The following is a 25,537-nucleotide window of genomic DNA, read 5'->3' on the forward strand; positions in this document are numbered from 1 at the left end:
CTCCAGCCAGGCAACGGACGGGACTCTCTCTCAAAAAAGAATAAAAAAATAAATAAATAAAAAGAGAAAGATAATGCTACAGGACAGGGGTCCTGATCTAGACCTGAAGGGAAGGTTCTCGGATCTTGCGCAAGAAAGAATTCAGGGCGAGTCCATAGTGTAAAATAGAGGCAAGTTTATTAAGAACATAAAGTGGCGCAAGAACAGCTACTCCGTAGACAGAGTAGGATACTCCTGAAAGTAAGAGGAGGAACGCGCCATCCTGGGTACAGTGCTGGTATACATGGGAAGATGTGCTCTGCTACAGGGTTTGTGATAAAGGAATAATTTTCTTAATTACTATATTAAGATAACATTGCAAAAATCAATGTTATCTTTAAAGCAAAATTAGGAATGCCTTTGTTCTCCAGATATCGGGATATCTGGACACTTCCAAGTCTGGATCTGTTTTTTAAACATTATTAATTTGTTCCCTTAACTGGAAACACCCAGAGGCTCGGAATGCCTAATTTTCTGGGAATGCAGCCCGGCAAGTCCCAGCCTCATTTTCCTAGCCCTCACCAAAGACGGAGTCGCTCTGGTTCAAACGCCTCTGACAGTAATATTCTAAGGTGTAGCAACGTAAAGTATCTATGACTAGTTCTAAAGATTTTTTAGAGCCACCTAGCAAATAAGATGCGGTTGTCCAAATTTGTTACTTTACTTAATTTATCTAGAACATTTTAGAAAAATTAAATGGCTTAACTGAATGTGGCTGGTATCACTAGGCTGCATTTGACGCCCTTGAATACTTGCTCTGTGGCTCTCCCCTCCCTTGGCTTTTGCAACACTGTCGTCTCCAGTTTCTCCTTTATTGGTTTCCTCAGTGGTACTTTCTCCTTCTCGGCCCCGTGGATTGGTTTCTTTTCAAAGTTTTCTGTCCTTGAGCTTGATCTTGTAGATTTCCTATGTGTTCTGTTTGGGCATTCTCATCCTTCTCTTTATGGCTCCAAAATGTGTGCCTCTAGCTCTGGCCTCTCTTAAGTTTCACAGTTTATGTATATTTGGATGACTTACAGGAATCTTAAACCCGTATTTTCAAGACTGTATTTATTTTCCTTCTACCAACCATCCAACCACTGACCACCTATTTTACTTCTTGTATTTCTGTCTTGGTGGAAGGCACCAAGATCATTTTCTCTCCTTGTATTGTTACAGCTCTAATTCATGACTTAATTCTATATTGTATTCAGATACAGAATTCATTGTTGGGAAGGACTGGGGGAACAGCTGTAACATTTGCCACCCTCAGAAGCTGCTGGTCCTGTGTCACACCACCTTAGCCTCTTGATCGAGGAAGGTAAAGAATTACTTTCACTGATTTTTATCTAATTTCTTTGCCTTTTGTTTCTGCTGCCTTCACATTGTCTTCTACATATAGTTATTTTCTAAACCTGCATTTGTGTACATTAGAATGCAAACTAAGTTCTTTTCAAAGGGCACAACAGTTCAACTTCATTTCCTCCCGGCCCTGCTCTTCTGGTTTATTTTTTGTTGCTTGAACAAAAGACAAACTTTTTGGTGCTTGGTCAATCTGTGTGGTGCCATAACTTCTAAAGCTCCATCCCTACTCCCACTCCCCTACACCATCTTCACTTGTCCTCAGCCTTTTAAGTTCACAAAAAATTGCCATTTGATCCAAGAAGATTTCTCAGAAAATGCCAGAACTAGTCTCTACCTTTTACTGTATTCTTCCTGAAGCACCATTAATACTTGATTAATACTTACCTTTAGGTTGTATGATCCATTTGAGTTAACTTTTTGTATGGTGTAAGGAAGGGTTACAACTTTTGCTTGTTAGTTATTTCAGTACCATTTGTTGAAAAGACTGTTCTTTCCCCATTAAATTTTCTCACCACCCCGTTGAAATTCAGTTGTCCATAATATAAGGATTTATTTCTGGATTCTTAAATTGACTCCATTGATCTATTTGTCTGTCCTTTTGCCAGTACCACACCGTCTTAATTACTTTTCCTTTGTAGTAAATTTTAAAATTAAGACATATAAGTCATCCAAGTTTGTTCTTCTTTTTCAAGATTGTTCGGCTGTTCTGGGTGCTTTTAATATCCATGTGAATTTTAAAATCAGCTTACTTATTTCTGTCTAAAAGCCAGCTTTTATACAGCTGAGATCTTTTTTAAGCTAACCTTAGATTTAAGGAACTAGTTATTTAGGTCCAAAAGAAAATGCCAGGCATGGTGGCTCACGCCTGTAATCCCAGCACTTTGGGAGGCCGAGGTGGGCGGATCACAAGGTCAAGAGATCGAGACCATCCTGGCCAACATGGTGAAACTCCATCTTTACTAAAAATACAAAAATTAGCTGGGCGTGATGGAGCATGCCTGTAGTCTCAGCTACTCGGGAGGCTGAGGCAGGAGAATCACTTGAACCCGGAGGCGAAGGTTGTAGTGAGCCGAGATCGCGCCACTGCACTCCAGCCTGGGTGACCGAGACTCGGTCTCAAAAAAAAAAAAAAAAAAAAAATTGAACTCAAATATTGTTGAGGTAGCAAATATTCTGTCATCTGAAACCTCAGTGGTAAACACAATACCCAAATTTAACATATTTTTGCTACTTGTTAAATACATGCGTGTAAATATATTCACTTAAGTAAACTAAGTGGACAAAATTAGATAAGTCTTTTTTCATATCCAACTTATTTAACTTGATACACTTTCCAGCTTTCAACATAATTGCAAATTTTTATAATCTTGTAAGATAATGTTACGTAATTCAACTTGTCAGTATTATTCTAGTGCTATTAGCTATATTAATTACATAAGGACATTGGTGTAAGGGGACTCAAAAATTCACAGGTTTTGGTAGAAAATGAGAACTAGACAGTGATTTCATCACTATAAAGTTAGTTGTTACTTAGCGTCCCCTAAGGCTAATGTATGGCAGATCCCTGTAGCCATAAATTGCATTCTGGGCTTTAAGGGATTAAAATATAATTCAAATCCTTCAATAAAATCATACCATTCACACCATTACCTTTGAAAATAAATACTTGGAATTCTAGTACATACCTTAGATCTTGTTTGTACATGCCATTCAATTTATTATAATGCTTTTAAAAAGATATTGATGCAGGATTCTTGCTCCTTAGTTCAGCTAAATCCAGGTTCTTGTCTCATGACCAGAAGAAAATTAGGCATGTGGACACATTGAAGGATGAGGAGGGCGGAATTTATTAAGCAAAAGGAAAGCTCAGCAAAGAGAGGGGTCCTGCAGGCAGGTTTCTACCTCACAAATTGAATACCAGGGCCACCACACAGGAGCTGAAGAGTGCAGACTTCTCCTCTGCATAAGGCACAAATTCCTGGCGGCTCCACCCTAGGGCATTATTCAGAAAGAATCAGTCAGGAAACGGTGGGCAAACTGAGATGGACTTTCTCCCTCTGGGTCACGGGTTTCAACCTGGACCAGCAGTGTAGTCTTTCAGCCTTCAGGTTGCTTTAGGCTTGAAGGTGAGGTTTCACCGGGGACTCTACCCTATCTGCCTAGGTATTTGTCTGCCTCCAGCCCTATCAATATGGTACTACAAATAGAAGGAAGAAAAAAAAGTCAAATCACACCTTAGGAAATTACAGCCTAGTAGCATCAGTAAAAATGGTACTGTTAGTCATGGCATGAAATACACGTAAAATCGAAGGTTGATTTTCTTTCTTTATTTTTTTTTTTGAGATGAGGTCTGGCTTCGTGGCCCAGGCTGGAGTGCAGTGGCATGATCTCAACTTATCGCACTTTTCATCTCCTGGTCTCAAGTCATCCTCCCACTTCATTCTGCCTCTTGAGTAGCTGGTACTACAAGTGTGTGCCACCATACCTGGCTAACTTTTGTAGTTTTTGTAGAGACAGGGCTTCGTCATGTTTCCCAGGCTGGTCTCAAACTTCTGAGCTCAAGTGATCTATTTGTCCTGGCCTCCCAAAGTCCTGGGATTACAGTTGTGAGCCACCATGCTGGCCTGTTTTTCAATTATTGATGCTTTCAAGTTGGAAAGTGCATTGTGAAACACTCAAAGATGTTGCTGGGATTATTGAGTTCTTTTGATACTATATAAATAAATGACAGAGTAACACCATAGTTATATGACTGGAACTCAAGAAATATTAAATGATAGGATTGAAAAGCGTTATATGAGTCATTTGTCCAGAATTTGTAAAATTTTTTTCTGTATTCCAATGGAATAAATTTAAACTATGTATATTCTCTGAAATAGTCTTCCAATTTGCCCAACATGCTTGCTCTCCTGGCTAGATATTAGCAAAAAATTAACAAAACAGTCTTTTCCCCTGTTACTGTGTGGTAAAGATGTAAAACGCTTTTTGCCAGCAGGGCTGCCCTCTACTGGACTATTTAAGGTATTCAGTGAGCAGGTCAATATGACTATTTTACAAGAAGGTAACACGGTGGGTATAAATGTAAACATCCCATATCCCAAACAAACTGAAGTTCCCTGAATAGGTTAAAAAAAAAAAGCCCTTTAATAAACTTCTACTATTAAAACAATTATAGTCGGCTGGGCGCGGTGGCTCACGCCTGTAATCCCAGCACTTTGGGAGGCCGAGGCGGGCGGATCACCTGAGGTCAGGAGTTCGAGACCAGCCTCAACATGGAGAAACCCCGTATCTACTAAAAATACAAAATTAGCCGGGCATGGTGGTGCATGCCTGTAATCCCAGCTACTCGGGAGTCTGAGGCAGGAGAATTGCTTGAACCTGGGAGGCGGAAGTTGCAGTGAGCCGAGATCGTGCCATTGCACTCAAGCCTGGGCAACAAGAGCGAAACTCCATCTCAAAAACAAAACAAAACAAAACAAAACAAAAACAATTATGGTCATTTTGAGAACTGGTAGTGAAGTTTATACGGTCTTAGTCTCCATTTCAACCTTGGAGGCAGATCTGTGGCAATGAGAATAGTAATGTATAGGAACGGTGGGTCTGCTCTGATGTCAGTCTTTTATGATGATTTGTATGTTAATACAAATCACGTTTTTGTGAGTCCATTCATGCTGTGGATGTTTTCTTAGGCATTAACATAGGTCATAGTGGACACATACTGAATAGGTCATATCTGTTAAGGCTCTTGCTACAAAGCATCAAAACTTTTCAGAGCTATTTCCTCTGTGAAAATTCATTTTAAGTAGCAAGTTGTTTTTTTCTGTGGTTCATTCCCATGCCTGAGATTTGCAGTAATGTAGAACTAGTTTACCATCACTGCTGAAACACTCATAGAAGGTTCCAAATTCCTGGTCCAGGGAAAGAGCAAAAGCCTGACTCACATAAATAAACAACTGAGGTTGCAAGTTTAAGGAACTTTTTTGATGAAGTCAAGGAGTCTTTGGATGGTTCGAGTTCACTTTACTGCCTGCTTCTTTGTTTGCATAATAGGAACATGTCCCACAGCCTTTAGTAGGATGTCAGATTTTTCTTGATGTTGCCAGCAGGATCCTGTGTCCCAGGAAACTACAGTGGAATAAGGGGGGTCTGAAGTGCCTGTTTTGGGGAGACCTCTAGAGTAAGTCCTTTGCTGCCAGCAGCAGTTAAGGGAGGTAGCTGTGACATGGTCTTCAGCTTCTGCCATCTTGTTAGGTCCCAGGTGAGATTTTGAAAAGGATTGTTCAGGGGTGCTAAGAGCTCAAACAGGCCTGCCTCAGCCTCACGATGAGCCACTGCATCTGGCTAATTTTTTTATATATATTTTTTGAGACAGGGTCTTGCTTTGTTGCCCAAGCTGGAGTGCAGTGGCAGGATCACAGCTCATTGCAGCCTCTATCTCCCTAGGCTGAAGTGATCCTCCCATCTCAGTCTCCCGAGTAGGAGGGACTACAAGTGTGCACCACCACACCCTGCTAATTTTTCTCTTTTTTGTAGAGATGAGGTTTTACTGTATTGCCCAGGCTGGTCTTGAACTGCTGGGCTCAAGCAATCCGCCTGCCTTGGCCTCCCAAAGTGCTGGGATTACAGGCATGAGCCACCATGTCTGGCCATGATATTATTTTTAATTCAAAAACAAATATGCAAAATTAAATTTTAGTGAGAACTTAGTTGGATAACATCTTCTGGGTTATTAGGGTATGTTTATTCTTTGCAACTCTGATGTTCTAGGTGTAGCAAGACTGTTTGTTTTCATTTGGCCATTTTCCTGTACAGAAAGCTTTAATGTCTCCCCAAGACCTTTATGGCAAAAACCAAATTCCCTCGACCAGTCTTTGGATTACTACACAATACATTGTCAAAGAAAATAGCCTGGAATAGTGAACAGAGCCTGGGGCTCAGTTGGGAGTCCTGACTTCTCACCAGCTGTGCATGAGCAAATTTGGAGGTGTTCCTTAACTTGTAAAATCGATTTGGATTTTTAGTATTTTAAGCATGATTTCCTTTAGTTCTTTTTTTTTTTTTTTCCAGAGTGCTAGAATTCAGTCTTTTAGTTCATTGAACATATTTATAATAGCTGCTTTGATGTCTTGTCTACTAAGTCTGACATCTGGGCCTTCAAGGACAATTTCTGCTGCCTGCTTTTCCCTTCTTTCTATGTGTCATACTTTCCTGTTTATTTGCATGCCTCATGATTTTGTGTTGTAAACTGGGCATTTTAGATAGTATTTTGTAGCAACTCGGAATACTGATTTTCCCTCCCCTCTTCCAGGGCTGCTGCTTGTTGTGTTGTTTCCTTATTTGTTAACTGACTTGGCTGAGCTATTACACTGAGGTTTGTTTATTCTGCACAGTGTACCCTCTGATGTTTCTCAAGAGGGCACACTTGGGCACGCACATAGTCACCCTGGACTGCCCTTCTTGAGAGATGATAGCCGATTTTCGGCAGGGCTTTCTTTAACTCTCAGATCTCCTTGTTAAGCTTCTGCTTTCATTGGTATCACCACTCAGCAACTATTCTTCACTAATTGCTAACTGATTGCTTTATTGTTTTGGACAAAGCTCTGGGCCATAAATTTCCCCGCTTGTGATCCAGTTAAATTAAGATGCCCTTTGTATAGGGGTTGTGTTTGATGGCAGTCTTTGAGGCTTGTCATGTCAAGAAGGAGGATTCTTAGGTATCTCTTTCCCTGGTTCTCTGTGAAACTTCTACAGTAGTTGGTTAGTCTTTCACTTGCTGCTGTCACAGAACTACCAGCCTCATTTTTTTTTTTTTTTTTAGGTGGAATCTTGCTCTGTTGCCGGGCTGGAGTGCCGTGGCGCGATCTCTGCTCACTGCAATCTCCGCCTCCCAGGTTCAAGCCATTCTCCTGCCTCAGCCTCCCGAGTAGCTGGGACTACAGGCGTGTACCATCACGCCCAGCTAATTTTTGTATTTTTAGTAGAGACGGGGTTTCACCGTGTTGGCCAGGATGGTCTCGATCTCCTGATTTTGTGTTCTGTCCTCCTTGGCCTCCCAAAGTACTGGGCAGCCTCATCATAATTGCTTACCACCAATGTCTGTGTTGTTTTTGACAGTGCCATTAGGCATGAACTTTTCCATTCTTTGTTGTGAATATAGTCGGTCTTAGAAATTTCTAAGGGGCTCTGTGTTCTTACAGCCTGCTTCTCCAGCCTGTGCAGAACCTTTGTGCCGTTGTTCTGGAGCTGGGGCTGGGGACAGCAGCTTGATTTTCTTATAGTTACATCTGTTCTGTGAGTGGTCTACTAGGCCATCAATGTACCCATCAGTCTTCTCTGTTTGGAGCTTCTTGGCCTGCATGGAACCTCTGCTTTACAAGAGGTGAGGCAAAGATGATCTGTGCTTGGTGTCCTTGGCCTGATGCACCTGGGGTAGAGCTTCTGCACTAAGAATGGGGACTGGATGAAAGAGAAAGGATTCTTCAGTTCTCTCATCTCTCTACACTTGCCTGGAATAGAATTTCTGCAACACAGAGCTAGAGGTAGGAGGTGAAAAATGCTGGCTGCTTGCGTCACTTGGGAATAAATCGTAGTCCTGGATTTGGAGCTGGGTAGGGTTAACTAGTTACTAGTTCGCTTCAATTTTGTTTCTTCAAGAATGATGGCCGGATGTGGTGGCTAACACCTGTAATCCCGTCACTTTGGGAGGCTCAGGTGGGAGAATTGCTTGAAGCCAGGAGTTTGAGACCAGCTGGGGCAGCATCATGAGAGCCTGTCTCTACAAAAAAGATTTTGAAAAATTAGCTGAATGTGGTCACACATGCCTGTAGTCCCAACTGTTTGGGAGGCTGAGGAGAGAGAATCGCTTGAGTCCAAGAGTTTGAGGCTGCAGTGAGCTATAATCTTGTACTGTACTCTATCCTGGGTGAGATCCTGTCTTTAAAAAAAAAGGTATTATTACCCACCTGCCACACAATGGCTGTTCCCCTCTGCCCGGAGTGCTCTTTCTTACCCAAATAGGCACATGATACGCTCTCTCTTCCTTATGAGTCTCTGTTCAGATATCACTTAGCTCTCGCACCTCTCCAACGTTGCCCCAGTCACTTTCTGTTTTCCTTACCTGGGTTTATTTTCCTCATAACATTTATCACCACCTGGCACGTACACATGCATGCACGCATACATACATATTTGCTTGTCTACCTCTCCCAGTGAACGTGTAGGTTGCACGAGAGCGGGAACGTAGGCCGTTTTGTTTACTGTTACTTTCGCAGTGCTTAGAACGATATCTAACATAGTGGATTTTCAGTAAATCTGATGAATGCAAAGTACAGAATGACCAAAGTATACTGCTTTCTTGCGTCATAGTTTAACCTAACTTGAAAACTATCTGTAGAGCCATTGTGGAAAATGAATTTTTTGTGTTTGCAAACTCCAGTTGCTTGTTGCTGACTAGAGTGAGAATGGGGCTCACAGGGAAGGAATGTGGTGATTATTTGGCAGTGCCTGCTGGGGCTGTGAGAGAGGATGGATGTGTCGTATTTGTAAAGTACTTGCCATCCCTAATGCAGTGAGATGCTAAAGCACAGGAAATGGGTAAATTTTTGGTTTTCCCCCAACCCTCTTTCTCACTTGCTCCCTTTTTACTACTGGGAAATGTTTGTGGATACTTAAGGTTTTGGTTGGAACAGCCGCCTGTTTACAGTATGATGTGGAAACTTTTCTTGTAGTTCCGTTGTTAATAGATATTGTACAAATGAGTCTCTTAGAAATATCAAGACATTGTAGGGGACCGGTATGGTAACTCCTGCCTGATAGAAAAAAAAAAAGTCTTCATTTGCCGATGTAACTTTTCTTTGAATTATTTTAAAATGGTTTTGAACTAACGCCTTTCTTTTTCTTCTTTCTAGATTCTGGCTGAAGTCTGTTAATTCTACTTTTTGAGTACTTATGAATAACCACGTGTCTTCAAAACCATCTACCATGAAGCTAAAACATACCATCAACCCTATTCTTTTATATTTTATACATTTTCTAATATCACTTTATACTATTTTAACATACATTCCATTTTATTTTTTCTCCGAGTCAAGACAAGAAAAATCAAACCGAATTAAAGCAAAGCCTGTAAATTCAAAACCTGATTCTGCATACAGATCTGTTAATAGTTTGGATGGTTTGGCTTCAGTATTATACCCTGGATGTGATACTTTAGATAAAGTTTTTACATATGCAAAAAACAAATTTAAGAACAAAAGACTCTTGGGAACACGTGAAGTTTTAAATGAGGAAGATGAAGTACAACCAAATGGAAAAATTTTTAAAAAGGTAAGATGATCTTTCATTGCCTTTGAATTCTTTCTGAATAAAATATCCTGTTAGAAATGAAGTAAAGGGCAAGCACAGCCTGCCTCCATTAGAATTCGCTGTTGAAGGAGAAGCAGTGTAGGAAGGGGGCTAGACTGCCTTCTAATTTCTTCCTGTACTTACCAGCACTGATATGTTCTGAGTTTTCTGAAGGACATCGCGACCCAGTGGTGTGGAGCTCTTCCCCAGTGTCTACTAGGGTTTGGAATGTCTAGGGCAGTTTTGAGTATGAAACCATACTCCCTGTCTCTAGAGCAGCTGGGTGCTGGAAATGGCTCCAGGTTTTGGGGTGGGACCTGCTGTGTTAAATGTGGCTTAGATGTGGGTTGCAGTGAGCTTCATGTCTTTGTACTTTGGCTGTGGCAGTTGCATGGTTCTTAAAACATTTCTTTTCGGAAATATGGAGAAACCTGCCATTGTTGATTTGAAACAACGGGCAAGATGTTCTTAGAGGCAGTGTAACAGCGATTAAGAGCCTGGACTCCAGACCCAGACTATAGGTCTGAATCTTGGCTTTGCCACTTACTGGCTTTCTGACCCTGGAAAAGTAGGTTAACTAATTTGCCTCAGTTTCTTTTTCTGTAATATGAAGATAATGATCATTACTGACACTCAAGAGCCAAGCTGTTCTAAGAGCTTTACATATATCGTCTTAAGACTCACAGTTACCCTATGAGTTAGTTGTTATTATTTTCACTTTACAGATGACAGCACTGAGGCACAGATAGTTGAGGTAACCTACCCCAGGGACACTGCAGCTAGGGAAGCTGGGACTGGAATCCAGGCCTTCTGGCTCCGGAACTCATACCCTCCATTCTTCACTGATCACAGCTTTCATGCTTGTGAGGATTGAGTGTGTGTGTATATATCTGCAATGTGCTTAGAACAGTTTGTGGCACTTAATGTAAATGCTCTAGCTTTTATTATTACATTACTATTATCTTGAGATTTCAATGAGGAAAATTATAGTAGAAAATTCAATGAGGAAAATTAGATCATGGAATAGTGTGCTTCACTGGTAGTATAGAAATGGCGTGAGAATGCTGTTTATGAACTTGGATATGTGACTTCCTTATGAGCAGTTCTTGAAACTCTGGTGAGTTAAAAATTGAAGATAAAGTATTTTTTAGAGGGGGTACAGTGAAGTGATGTGTAGTTGGTTGATAATTTGGTTAGGTAATAGGTTTAATATCTTTTAACCATTTCCAGCTACCTTGATCCCCAACTGGCTTTTTTTCCTGTCACAAGGAAACCATCAGCTCTTGAAGGAGGGTCCAAATAACTGCAACTATGGAATGAAAAACTCAGAGCTCCTCTTTTACTGGAGGGCCAGAGGGATGTTGCTTAACCTCCTCTATATATGGCCCATTAATTTTGCCACTTAAACAAATTTCATACATCATTTTCCTCAAAACATGAAGGAGATGCCAAGCAAGTTGATGTCAGTAATTCCTAGAAACTAAAAACATTTTAACTCGACAACAGAATCTGTAAATTTCCTCACGTTTAAATAGAGTAGTTGTGTATCTTGTTTTATCTGAAACCATCCTGATTTATACTTGTTGCTGTGACATTAATAGTGCCCCCTTACAGTCTCAAAAGTGCCCTAGTTTGGATGGTTAGGTGGTCACCTTATTTTTAAGGCATATTCCCTATTTCTTTTGCAGACTTAGAAAAAACTGAATTTTTTTCTATTTAAGATCTTGCTGAAGTTAATAGCACATTTCTAGAAATTGAAATCATGAGTTAAGCATGTTTGATTTTTCTTTTCTAGCCTATGGATTGTAATTTCCAAAACGTTTTATCATAATGAAGTTTGCTTTTGTCATATTTACATATTTAGCACTGCCTTTTTTTTTTTTTTTTTTTTTTTGAGATGGGGTTTCACTCTTGTTGCCCAGGCTGGAGTGCAATGGTGCCATCTCAGCTCACCGCAACGTCCGCCTCCTGGGCTCAAGTGATTCTCCTGGCTCAGCCTCCCGAGTAGTTGGGATTACAGGCATGTGCCACCACGTCCGGCTAATTTTGTATTTTTAGTAGAGACAGGGTTTCTCCATGTTGGTCAGGCTGGTCTCGAACTCCCAGCCTCAGGTGATCCGCCCACCTTGGCCTCCCAAAGTGCTGGGATTACAGGCATGAGCCACAGCACCCAACCAGCACAGCTTTTTATGGCACTCTGTTCTTGAGTCTGTTTTTGAGAAATCGGGTAGTTATGAGAAGGTACTGAAAGCAGTACATTTTTATGTGCAAAAGTTTCCTACTTTTCTATCTGCTTATAGATTCATTTTTTTGTCTTTGATATGCTATTTGAATTCAAAGGTTGGATTCTCTTTTAGTCTAAGCATATATACAGAAGTCTTATTTTTCAGGAAGCTTAGTTTTTCTCCGGTATCCCACACGTATTTTATTCATTTTAATGTGGCTAGTATTGTCTTTCAGTCGTCATTCGGTATGTCCAGCTGCAAACTAGTTCTCAATTGTGTAAAAAGAAGAAAAGCTTATGTGGTGAATATGAAATTTCTTCCTAATTCGTGTATCAGTATAACTGGACAAAATAAAATCCTAGAGCTATGATAGTTGTTTCCTAAATGTGCGTGTGTAACTGTATGTGGTGCTTTCCTGCTTGTCTTAACCATAGTGCCTTTGTATTCAATGATTATTCAACAAAGTATGAAGTATTTGAACTCATAAAAGTTAGGAGGTGAGACAGACTGTTTTTTTAGCAACTTTTTCTGTCTATAGTTCATTACTGTGAAGTTTTATTTAGTTAGTAAAGGAGGTTTTGAATTTCTATATGTCAGAAGATCTGCCTACTAGCATTTGCTATGAAATTGGCATTTGTGGTTCATCAAACTTTGTTCAGAAGGCTGTGTCTAGACTGTGTCTTGGCAACATGTTATAGTTTTCTTTAGGTTCATTGGGAAAGTAGAATTAATTTTTGGATTTCGCATATAGCAAATGAAACAAGTACTTTCTCTTGGCCATACTCAAGAAGAAAGTGTGCAGTGCCGCTGGTTAGCTGAGGCTTTAGTTTCTGTTCATTCTGTGTTGCAGCTGTGGCAGTGATCTGCAGACTGCAGAGTGGGTATCTCAGCTGCATGTTAAACATGCTAGGCCTTTTTTGTTTTCCCCTCTCTTGGTTTCTTGTTACACCCATTGCATTGCATCAGTAGCAGCATCTGCCTAGGATGTTGAAAAGGGGAACTTTCACAACTGGTGGGTTAAGCTGTACTTTCTGCCATTAGTGCCTGCTAGCTGATCAAGCTCAGTGAAGTGTGTCTTCATTAAACAGTTTCCATATTTGAAGATAATCTTCAACTGGAAAAGAAAACGAATGTTGTAGCAATATTTAAAATATTTTTTGAGGAAGACTTTTGGGGATTAACCCCAGAATGTTGTATCTGATATGGTTGAAGGAAAGATGCACAAGCCTTATTTCAAATTAATGAACTTTGAAGCTTTGTTTCCATCTTATCCCAACAGTCTATTTTGAGGTCCTGAGGGGAGGATGAGTGGACGAAAAAAGGCAGTGGCGATGACCCTGCTCTCGTTGTGTCCAAGGTAGAGTAGCCACCAGCTTCACTACGATCAGATTCTTCCTGGGAGGACAGAAAAACAAAAGGCACTTGGTTGCTTGGCAGGCCTTTTCAGGATCCTTTTAAGTTTCATATGGTTTTATAAAACTGTAGCAGAGTTAAGAGCTGGAACCTGTGTCAGCATCACCTGATTCCAGTGTTCCCAGCAGTAAATGCATTGCACTAACGTCGTCTTGAAATGAACAGTGAAATGATTTCAGGACAACTTTAAAATACATGTATACCTGAAATAGAACAAAGCTGCAAAGACTAAAAATAGAAACAGCAAAGAGTACAAGCTGGCTCATATACTTTGTGAGCTATCAGAAACACTTGATTTTTTCTTAGGTATTTTACAAAAATAAGAAGAGAATGAGGGATTATGTAATAATGGTGCTTAGAGAAGACTTCACTATGACATTCCTTCTAAATTGATCCAAAAAGATAATAGAAACACTCATTTATGTCCTTGTAAGTTGACTTAGCTTTCTTTTCCTCTTTCTTAATGCTGTCTTTTGTGTTATTTCTTAGTCACTTTTTTTACCCTGTTTGTGTATGTGTATAAAACTTATTTTCTGATTTATTAGGACATTTGCATCATGCTATATGTAACAAATTATGGTCAGTCTCTTGGCTGGGATTTGTGGGTTGGTTATTATATTACTCTTCTCTTAGTTTCCCCTTCCAAACTGTCCCTCTCCTTCCATCCTATTTATTAAAGGCACTGCTGCATACCAAATTGTTGAAGCCAGAAAATCAGGGGTGTCTGATTTACATTTCTTACAGCCTCCCCCGCCTTTTTTTTTAGCAGGCCTCCTTGCTTCCACACTTGCCCCCAACTGTAATTCACTCACACACAGCATAAAAATGATTTTTCACAATTGTTAATCAGGCCACCTTACTCACCTGTTTAATAAGACCCGGACTTCTTTCTACAGTGCAGTTGAAGCATTGTGATTTTATGCTTAATCTCTGGAATGAGTTTGCCTGGGTTCATATTCTAGTCCCATTACTTATTAGTTACATGATTTTGAACAAGTTATATTTACTCTACATCTCCATATTCTCATTGTAAAATAGGGATAATAATAGTAACAGTTTTTTACAGGTTTGGTAAGAGTTTAATAAGTTAACACTTGCCGTGTCCTTAGCATGTAGTAAGCACTAATAAAGGTTAGTTACCCTCATTATCATTATCATGATTATTACAACTATCCAGATCTCTTGAATATTTTTACTCTGTGGCTCCCCTCAGAATAATTTTTTCATAGTGATCTTCAGTTGCAGAGAGAATGGTTAAATGAAGCCAGGTGTACTTTACTGAAGAAGACAGGAACATGTGTAATTTTGAAATATTTCTAAATAGTGAAAGTAAAACAAGTCCTAGTGCTTAAAGAGGTTTTCAGTAGGAGACAAGATTACCACCTGTAAGTAGAGAGAAGGAAGGGTGGAAGGTGTGTGTGTGTGTGTGTGTGTGTGTGTGTGTATTTTGAGACAGGGTCTCACTCTTGCCCAGGCTGGAGTGTAGTGGTATGATCATAGCTCTCTGCAGCCTTGAGTTCCTGGGGTCGGGTGATCCTTTTGCCTCAGCCTCTTAGGTAGCTGGGACAACAGGCATGTACTGCACATCTGGCTAATTTTTACACTTTTTTAGACATGGGGTCTTGCTGTGTTGCCCAGGCTGGTCTCGAATTCCTGGCCTCAAATGAGTTGCCTGTCTCAGCCTTCCAAAGTGTTGAGATTACAGGCATGAGCCAGTGCACCTGCCCAGAGGAGGCTATTTGAATAGAGAGAAGGTTTCAGAGGTATTTCAGAGGGTGAGAAAACGAATAGACCAGGGATATATGATAGGATTGCTTCAGGGTGTTGAGGTCCTGGATTTAATAAGATTGGCTGTTCTGCATGCAGCAGTGTTCAATGATATTGGCAAGGAATAAATAGTTTAATCTTGTCTTGGGCTAGCCATAGGGACAAAGTTAGGATTAGAAACTTTTCCAGCGCAAATCAGATAAAATATAGAGTGGGTAGTGTCCTCTAAATGAAATATTTATGAAAAACGTAATTACTAGATGATTCAGTGGTTTAAAGAATTAAAATCATGAGATTCAGATTTCGTTTTATATTTTATTTTTTACATATGTGGAAATCTTACGCTCATTTGATTCCTTTGCCACATGGTGGCATCATTGCATGAGTTTACATATTTAGATTATATATCAAACACCTCTTCAGAACACACATAGTCTTTGAAATTTATAAATCCTGTCACTTACATATTAGAATCTGGAAGGTAGTGCATTCTTAACCTTTAGAGTGTAAAATTCTTAATAATTATAATCCAGTTCCTGCACATTTTGGCCAAGTCGTCATCTGTCTTCTCACCCTCACAGAGCTCCTTTTGAAGTCATTGGAGCTCCCTGTGCTGAGCATTTCATGGGGGTAAAGAGCAAGGTGAGAGTTTGGGACCAGTAAAGTAAATAAGTACCATCTTAAATGCAGTTGCTTTATCCATCAAAATAAAAATTTATTTCTTAAATGCGTAATTGCATGGGACACTAGATGGCAGCGTTTATCCTTTTCCGTTTTTATCTTTATCCAACCTCTTCTAGAAATTTCTTAAATGTTTACATTTATAAAATGAACATGGTCAGATGATTTTAAGGTGTTTGAGATGTATATTACTGACACAGCCATGTTTGGGAATTAATTACCTATATATTTTTGCAGAGAGAGGAGCTTTTTATACAGTCTGTATGTAATTAGGGATTTATGGTTTTGTCTAACTTGAGGAAAATTTCTAAAGACAATATGTTAAAAAACTTTAAAAGGGAGTTTTTACTAATGCATATTTGGTATTACCAGCACTTACGATAAACGGATAAAATATTGAAAGCCTGGCGGTGCCAGTAAGCATTTAAGGCTTGAACAGAGGGACTTTGAATAGTATAACTAGTCCACCTGGTTGTGTAAACAGAAACTTGTTTACTTTGCTTTTGCTTATCCAGAGTTTGATATGGCAATTCAAGTTCAGCAATCATAAAGATTTCTGTTAGCTTGGATAGAGAAAGTTTCTGTGAATCATATTATACCGTCTGATACTGACATTTAGGAATTCCTAAATAGAGAGAAATTAAAATTTTGGCATCTGCGGTACTTGGTACTAGGCTAAATATTAACACCTACATCATTTAAATAGATGAAATTTATAAGTAGATTATTAGTATATGACCATTTGGCCAGGCAGTTGACCTTTACGAGCCTATCAAACTCTCAATATTTTTGAAAACCAAAAATAAAGCCAAAACCCCCCCAGTTACAATATAAGATTTGAGTTGTTATAGAAGACGTCACAAAATAGCTAATTTTTAAAATAGATTTTTCACTCAAACTCAGTTTCTAGCTTTTTATTAAAAAAATAATTCTATGCAAACGTAACTTTCTGGTTCATCATAACATTTGGACGATATTCTGGTTTCTTTCTGTAAATTATAATTTTGATTACATTAAAATATTTTTTTTTGTTTTATCAGGTTATTCTTGGACAGTATAATTGGCTCTCCTATGAAGATGTCTTTGTTCGAGCCTTTAATTTTGGAAATGGATTACAGATGTTGGGTCAGAAACCAAAGACCAACATCGCCATCTTCTGTGAGACCAGGGCCGAGTGGATGATAGCTGCACAGGCGTGTTTTATGTATAATTTTCAGCGTATGTAGACTTTCTTATCTTCTGGAAGAATGAACTTACAGATATTTATTGAAATACTTTACTCTGAAGAGGTTAAAATTCTGATGTTAATTTTCACCCAGTGTCCAGTTAGTGGAGAACTCTGTTATGACTTGGAATTTTTGGTTTATTTTGGAAAATAAATCAATTATATGAAAAATTGTACCAATCAATGTTGCAGTGAGGCTTGAACCTCTTCATGGGAGACTTTCAGGTCTTGAGAGCTAGACCTTCACTTAGGGGCCATTGTTCCAATACCATTTCTCAGGAATCCTCTTTAGAAGTTACTGTCATTTTGTTTTGTCACCTCTATCAGTAACAACAGTTGACCTCCGAAACACTTCCATACTGAAACCTGGTGAACTTCAAGGTGCAGGTTAAACAATAGAGTTTTCATATTGTAATTATTTGAGTGGTAATTGTGGTGGCTCAGTCTGTGAGATAGTTCTGGAAGCATAAGTTCAGAGGTCTCGGTGCCAAAATGTGACAGTAATTTGTGGATGTTTAGTCTCATCCTTCAGATGAAACAGAAAATACACTTTCACCAGATTTCTTGCTGTAAATTCCTCCACCTTTTCTTTTTCTTATTTTTGAGATGGAGTCTCACTCTGTCGCAAGGCTGGAATGCAGTGGCACAATCTCAGGTTACTGCAGCCTCTGCCTCCTGGGTTCAAGCAATTCTCCTGCCTTAGCCTCTCGAGTAGCTGGGACTGCAGGCGCATGCCGCCATGCCTGGCTAATTTTTTGTATTTTTAGTAGAGATGGGGTTTCACCATGTTGGCCAGGATGGTCTTGATCTCCTGACCTTGTGATCCGCCCACCTCGGCCTCCCAAAGTGCTGGGAATATAAACGTGAGCCACAGTGCTAGGCCTCCTACACCTTTTCTTTTAAACAAACCTTCCATTTTTGTTGTCACAGGTTTGGATTTACATTGTTTCTTTTGAGGAGCTTTAAAAGAATTATTTTCAAAGTCATTTTGTATTTTTTTTTTGAGTTAGGCAGAAAGTAAATAAAAATCTACATTATTCATGTTATGTAATTTCAGCATTTCTGAGAATGTTTGTCTTTAGATATTTTTGCTTGAGAATAAACGGTACTGCCACTTGTTTGTGCTCTTTTCTTGACATACACCGTAAATCTGACATTCAGTGTGTCATCCTATTTGTATATGTTCTTTTTCACATTGTAAAGCCAAGTGGCCAACAATTAAGAATTTGAAGTCTTAGAAATCAGTTATAATTCCTTCACAATGTGGTAGTCCCAGAGTAACATCTGTAAGTGAAACAAAATAAAAATTTAAATATCTTCATCTTTAAAAATTGGAAATCTTGGGGCATTTAGGGGAGGATGAGTAGGTGTAATGTTGATTAGTATGGTAAGATAACTTTAAAAAACATAACACTTAGAGACTATGGATTTAACAGTTTAGGGCTCCTAATGCTTTTTTATGATTCGTCTCCACATTCAGAGACTTTACATTTGTAGTTAAATGTTTGAATATTTGACTGGCTGCTGCTTTTCCTTTTAGTTGTTACGTTATATGCTACTCTAGGAGGTCCAGCCATTGTTCATGCATTAAATGAAACAGAGGTGACCAACATCATTACTAGTAAAGAACTCTTACAAACAAAGTTGAAGGTGAGGACTCTAGTTACTTTCTAACTGTCTGATACTTTAGAATTTTCAGTGTCATGAGCCCTATTATTGATACTTAGTTCTTTTATGACTTTTAAGTCCTTAATCTTTGTGGACTTTTATGAATATCATACTTTATTTTTTCCTTTAGAAAATAAAAAGTAGATTTTGTATATATTCATGTATAAGTAATCCAGAGTTATAAATTGTTAAGATGCCTATGTTTAAATTGAAGAAATTACGACTACTTTTTCTCTTACTGTGCTCATCTATTTTCTAGTTTACTTTTAGTAAATTTGTAATTTTGAAGGGTTATATTTTAAACTAGTAATTTTTATTTTACTTCTGAAGCATTAAGTAATTACAAGTTTTCAGAATTGTTTGAAAGTTAAAAAGGGAGACTTTTAATGATATTACAGTAAAAAGAGGTTTCTTTGGTCTCTAGACAACTCCCAGAAATATCTGGGCTATTCTATATGGGGGAAGGAGGAGAAAATTCACATGTAAACTTGTTCCAAAAGAAAATTTTGAACAAGTTTACGTGTGAATTTTCTCCTCCTTCCCCCATATATTTTTATGTAGTCTCTTGAAAATATGAGGGGCTTCTGGTTTCTCTACAGTTTAGGCAACCTGTGTTTACATGCCCATTTTGTAAGGCAGTACCCTTCTTGATCAGGGTTTTACCAAAGGCCAAGGGTACACACAGTGAATCTAAAGCTATAAAATAATAATTTAAATTCAGACCAATACTTAACCATCTGTAAAAAGTGATATTATGCCAGTGTACCCTTTCTTCTTTCTTTTTTGAGGCAGGAAATTACTTAATGATTCACCGAATATGGTAAACTACTTTTCTTATTCGCTAAGCTGCTTGAAAAATAATGAACGTGATGAATGTTGGTGTATTTCTAGGATATAGTTTCTTTGGTCCCACGCCTGCGGCACATCATCACTGTTGATGGAAAGCCACCAACCTGGTCCGAGTTCCCCAAGGGCATCATTGTGCATACCATGGCTGCAGTGGAGGCCCTGGGAGCCAAGGCCAGCATGGGTATGTTACACTTTTCTAATTCCTTACCTGTGCTTTCTGGTGACCACATTCTCCAGAATTATGCCAAAGTTTTGATTCTGAGGTTAGCTCAAATGACACATCAGTTAGGAAAACAGGTCCCTCTAGGTATACTTTCATCTCGTCTTTAAAGAAAGTTTTAAGGAAAAATATAAACATTAATTATTAATGTTTTAAAAGTATTTATTTGAAATTTAAAATATTTTACATTCAGTTTTTTTTCATTTCCTTTTTATGGTGATAGTTTTGGGTGGTTTAAAGTTAGTTTATAAATAATGACATTAATCTTGTCCTATGTGAATTACCTGTAAGTGTTAACAGAGTGGCTAAACCTGGAGGCCTCCTTTTACTCCGTGTTCCAGTTCTTCCCTTTCCTGAGGTGAAAACCTTACCCTCCAACTAGCACACCTAGGCATGGTGACTCTACAAGTTCCTATTCTCAAAAAAGCGTCAGAAAATGTTAGCTAGTGTACTAGTGTTTAGAGATACTGCAAAAGCTGCTGGGATGCTGGGACTGCATTTCCTCTGTAGTTGGAAACCTAGTAATTAGATGTAAGCATTCACTCAGCTCAAATTTTAGGCACCTGGAATTTGAGTGGTAGTGGGATATTTAGATGCAGATATATTGTGGACAGTGGTGTGTAAAAGTCTAGTACTCGAGTTATGTTTGGACTTAGAGATTTGGAAGCTAGAAGCAGTTAGGTTTTAATTATAGCTGTGGGAGTAGGGGGTGAGGTCACCAACAGGGAATGGTGGCCTCAGAGGCTACTAAGGACTAGTCAGAGAGGAAAGAAGAAAATATCTAGTAGTATGTGGTTCCTGGAAGCCAAGGGAAAGGAGATCTTGGTGAGTCATCAGCAGGATCAGGGGCTGCATGCAGAGGTCAGATGACACAGGGATTGTAATTTCCAAGAAGTGGTGGTGTTGGAGAAGGGTGCTGTGGATTGAAGGAGTGAAGGGCTGGTTTGGAAGTAAAGACTTCCAAGTGTAAACATTATTTAAGAAGTGTATCTTGACTGACAGGAGAGGAAGGATATTCTATTGGGAGTACGTTTAAATAATTTTTTCACACTCATTTAGAAGTCCACATGTAGAGTAGTTCTGGGAGTGGTTCAGACATATCAGCAATGCCAACCATGACCTATTTCTCTTTGTTCTTCTGCTGTGCCACCTCTATAGCTTCTTAGCTGTTGTCCTTAGGCTGGTACTCTTCTGATTTCAAATGGTTCACATCGTGTTTTAATGCAGGACTCTGAGTGTAACCAAGTTAGTCACCACTGTGAAGCAGTGAATGGTTTTTAGCAAACACCTAGATACTCTAGTCCAAAGCTACCTTTATTTCTTAGTTGAATTACTGGGATAATCTTGTCTCCCTGATACCTTTTTTCCCCTTGTAAAGTTAGCCACCCAGCAGCCAAAGTGATCTTTTTTTTCACAGATAGTAACATACTCCTGTTCAAAACAACATTGCTTTACATCCAGAACGTAATCCAGAGTTCTTCCCGTGGCCTTTGAGGTCCTATGTGTGGTCCCTGATAGCCACTTTACCATTGTTTCTTGCCACTCTTCCTCTTGCTCACTCTGTTCCAGCCACACTCCTTGCTGGTCTTTAGATATGCTGAGCACATTCCTACCTTTGGGTCTTTGCATTTGCTTATTTCCTTCTAATTAGAACACTCTTCTCCCAGTTCCAGGGTTTCCGTGGCTCCCTTCTTCACTTTATTCAGGCCTTTGCTAAACGAAACTCTACAGAGACGCTCTCCAGGCTTTTCCATCCAAATAGCATCTATTGTCATCTTCTCACCTTGTCTTGCTTCGGTTTTCTTCATAGGTTAATCTGTTTGTATATCTCAATAGAATATATCTCCCATACATGCAGGGACTTGATCTATTTTGTTGATCTCAGTATAACTAATATTTGTTGAATTGAGTTAAATTAACTCAATTTGATTGAGTTATTTATTTGATGATAATGAAAAGAAATTGTTGATACAGCTGAATCTCATAAAAGTGTATGTGTGTGTTTTTTTCTCTTCAATGCAGAAAACCAACCTCATAGCAAACCATTGCCCTCAGATATTGCAGTAATCATGTACACAAGTGGATCCACAGGACTTCCAAAGGGAGTCATGATCTCACATAGTAACATTATTGCTGGTATAACTGGGATGGCAGAAAGGATTCCAGAACTGGGGTATGTCATAGTAAAGTAACATTGAGTAGTTAAGTATTTATGTCTGTTATAATGTTAGCATTTGTGTCATTTTATTAATATATGGCTAAATTAGTCCTTCTGAATCTGTTTGTAGTAGGCATTTCCTTAAAAAATAAAAAAGGACATTAAAATTAATGACAAAATAGTTATAGTTGTGAGGTTGAAAATACATAGATATATTTTAAAAAGTACAGAACTTAAATTTTTCTAGTTGTAAATCCTTTAAGTTGTTTTAATCAGCTTGTATTTGCTGCTGTAGTTTTTTTAATATCTAAATACAATTCAGGTGAACAGGTAACTTAATTTATTCACTAAGTATTTGTTGAGCTTCAGTATTCGGTCTCTGATTTTTCTTGTTAATACAAACTCCAGTGGTAGCAGCGGAAGGTAGAGTGGAGTGGGAAAGAGACTGATGGAGGAAACCAGATGGAAGTTTGAGGGACTGTCAAGGAAACATTGCCAGAGATGCAGTTGGTATTGTGATGACCAATAGGGTACAGTGGTTGGATATTTTTGATGCTTTTATGCACAGAAATTACAAACATACACGCACACACACACTCACGTAATTGCTATGGTATTGAACTTGGGGATGGAGGAATGTCTCTTACGTATGCATACATTTCAGAAAAAATTAAGTGCAACAGTTTTCTTACAGGTTTGCCTCAGTTACCTTCTATATTTTGGTTATGGGGGCAGCTCTTGAAGTATATACAAATACTTACACATTTTCTGTATATTAAGATCTAATTTATTACGTAATCCAATTCCCACAACAAGAGTCTTATCTGTAAAATTTCTGGCAGATAGTTGTGGATTCTACTTTAACTCTTCTGGTTGGCAACCCACTAGATGTAAAGACCATTTCCTCCTTGGATGATTTCTTCTGTTCTTCAAAAGAACCCTGTATTATTATTTGTTTAAGCCACTGTTTCTTGTGCCTCAGTACTTTGCTTCAGCAACGCTTATAATTCCTGGGTGCTTTTAAGTAGGATGGGAAACAGCATTCCTTCCTGCGAGTGTGCGCCTCCTTGCTTTTAGGTTGAGCTGTAATTCTTTTTCCCTCCCATCCCCAGCATCTGTCTATCCTCTGTTTTCACCTCTCTCTCTCTCTCTCTCTCTCTCTCTCTCTCTCTCTCTCTCTCTCTCTCTCACAAACACACACACACTTGACCAGCAAATTGATGCCCTGGGGCCCTTCCATGTGCCTTCAAGCTTGCTCCCATTATAGGGCACTTTTGGCATAGACGGCACCTGACTTTTGTTTCTGACGTCTCCCTTTTCTTTTAGAGAGGAAGATGTCTACATTGGATATTTGCCTCTGGCCCATGTTCTAGAATTAAGTGCTGAGCTTGTCTGTCTTTCTCACGGATGCCGCATTGGTTACTCTTCACCACAGACTTTAGCAGATCAGGTAAGTTCAATGTCTGTGACTTGAAATACTAAAGAATCATAGTGAATTGTAATGCATTTTTTTCAGTCAGTATGACAGTATATTGTGAGAGCGATGGTTCGTTTTAAAATGAGCTTTAGCCTTTTAAGTGCTTCTTAGACTATAAGTACATTAAAATAATTTATAATAGGCTTTTTGATCTAAGAATACCATTGAATTTTAAAAATAAGGATCACTTTATATGGATCACTTTTTCTTATTTCGTAGTCTTCAAAAATTAAAAAAGGAAGCAAAGGGGATACATCCATGTTGAAACCAACACTGATGGCAGCAGTTCCGGTAAGAAGTGACCCTTATTTAATATTGAGTATTAAAGAAGTATCACCCGCTACAAAGCATTAGTGCTAGTGAAAAATATATTGTTGACAAGGTAGTTTATGTAGGATTTATTCCTTATTGATTATGAATATTGCCTTAGGCGCTATGGGATTTCTTCAGTCTTGTTTTAGCTGGCTTTTTTATTTACTAAGCACTCAACTTAATTTCAGCTTCTGTGTGTAATTATCAACTCGTTGCCTAAATACCTTTTTGTTAAAATAAAAATTATTTTCATGATATCTGTTTGTGAATTCATTGACACTTGAAGCCTATTGAGAGCTAGGAGGCAAAGTGTGAGATCACCTCCTTTTAAGCAAGCTATATAGTTACCTCCTGAGTCCTCAGGGAAAGTCTGGCCTAAACACCAAACAGAGTGACAGAGAAGCTGGTGCAGCTTTGAATGACTTAAGAGGGGCTGTTCATCCATACATAATATAGGGGCCTGGGAATAAGACAAGGGAAATGGGGCAGCAGTGATTTTCTGGCTCCTTATAACATAGGCTGAGTTTGTTTGGAAATGATGGGAATTATTGTCGGGTACCTAAATGCTTACGTCAAGAATAATTACATAGTTACTTCAAAGTCAAATATAAATAATCAGTAGTTTCGTAGTTTCTTTCTGTAATTATAGTTTCTTTAGTATCCAACTTAAATTCTTAGTTCACTTAAAAATGACGTATAATTTAAAGTTGTGGAGGAAACATTATTTTAAGTCATTAAAGTATACTTCACAGTAATGGACCTAGCAAGCAAAATGCAGCGCAGACAAGGAAAACTTCCTGGTGCAGTATCGAAAGACAAATAGCCAAACAAAAACCCCCAAACGTTGCATGGTCTTCTTGTGAGCAAAGAATGTGGTACTGTATATTTTTATAGGATAAAGTTAGGACATTTTGAAAAACCATTTCAGACGGTTGTTTGTTTATTTTGTGAGTAGGTTTTAGTTCAGAATTAGTAAGATAAGCAAAGCAATATTAAGAATATCTTACAATTTATATGAGTATCTAGATATATTTCTGCTTTTAAAAATTATTTTTGTGGAAACTTTATTTTTAAACTAATTGTGGTTCGATTTTAAAAGTTTGATCTTGATAGGATACATTTTTTTGAAAAATTCACAAAAGGTTTTTTCCTTCTTGCTGAATCACATCCACAGTTGAAGAATACTTCTTTTAAAATGCCTTAATATTGCTAGAAATATTAATCTGATGCTAAGTGAATATGTAAGGCAGCTGTTATTATTAACTATGTTAAACTCATTTTTATACATTTAGGAAATCATGGATCGGATCTACAAAAATGTCATGAATAAAGTCAGTGAAATGAGTAGTTTTCAACGTAATTTGTTTATTCTGGCCTATAATTACAAAATGGAACAGATTTCAAAAGGACGTAATACTCCACTGTGCGATAGGTAAGTAAACTCTCTACCTCCTTCTTTCTCCTCTTGATAATTTAATCATTTAGTTCACATTAATAGCCCAATTAATTGAGATAGCTATAAGAAAGAAATATATTTCGTAAAGTCAAGAGAACTCTTTAAAAAAATCCGTCCCGGGCCGGGCGCGGTGGCTCATGCCTGTAATCCCAGCACTTTGGGAGGCCGAGGCAGGTGGATCACGAGGTCAGGAGATCGAGACCATCCTGGCTAACACAGTGAAACCCCGTCTCTACTAAAAACACAAAAAGAAATTAGCGGGGCTTGGTGGCGGGCGCCTGTAATCCCAGCTACTCAGGAGGCTGAGGCAGGAGAATGGTGCGAACCCAGGAGGCGGAGCTTGCAGTGAGCCGAGATTGC

At 38.7% G+C, this 25,537-nt stretch overlaps 1 protein-coding gene across 10 annotated transcripts in view; it reads left to right on the forward strand.

The window, feature by feature from the left end:
* The window catches only part of ACSL3 (acyl-CoA synthetase long chain family member 3), a 79,073-nt gene that overhangs the window by 36,621 nt on the left and 16,915 nt on the right, over positions 1–25,537 (forward strand). For 5 of the 10 annotated variants that reach the window (XM_031008600.3, XM_055380558.2, XM_055380564.1 and 2 more), the window contains 8 exons: positions 9,291–9,708; positions 16,853–17,030; positions 18,578–18,687; positions 19,597–19,735; positions 21,797–21,947; positions 23,259–23,382; positions 23,629–23,700; positions 25,014–25,153. In XM_031008600.3, the coding sequence (XP_030864460.1) occupies positions 9,331–9,708; positions 16,853–17,030; positions 18,578–18,687; positions 19,597–19,735; positions 21,797–21,947; positions 23,259–23,382; positions 23,629–23,700; positions 25,014–25,153 (1,292 nt within the window). In that variant the 5' untranslated portion in view covers positions 9,291–9,330. Of the gene's footprint in view, positions 1–1,232; positions 1,340–7,201; positions 9,709–16,852; positions 17,031–18,577; positions 18,688–19,596; positions 19,736–21,796; positions 21,948–23,258; positions 23,383–23,628; positions 23,701–25,013; positions 25,154–25,537 lie in introns of all 10 variants that reach the window. The other 5 variants (XM_031008599.3, XM_055380563.2, XM_055380561.2 and 2 more) reach the window with 2 other exon arrangements.

Source organism: Gorilla gorilla, chromosome 11 (genome assembly GCF_029281585.2).
Source record: "Gorilla gorilla gorilla isolate KB3781 chromosome 11, NHGRI_mGorGor1-v2.1_pri, whole genome shotgun sequence".
NCBI lineage: Eukaryota > Metazoa > Chordata > Mammalia > Primates > Hominidae > Gorilla > Gorilla gorilla.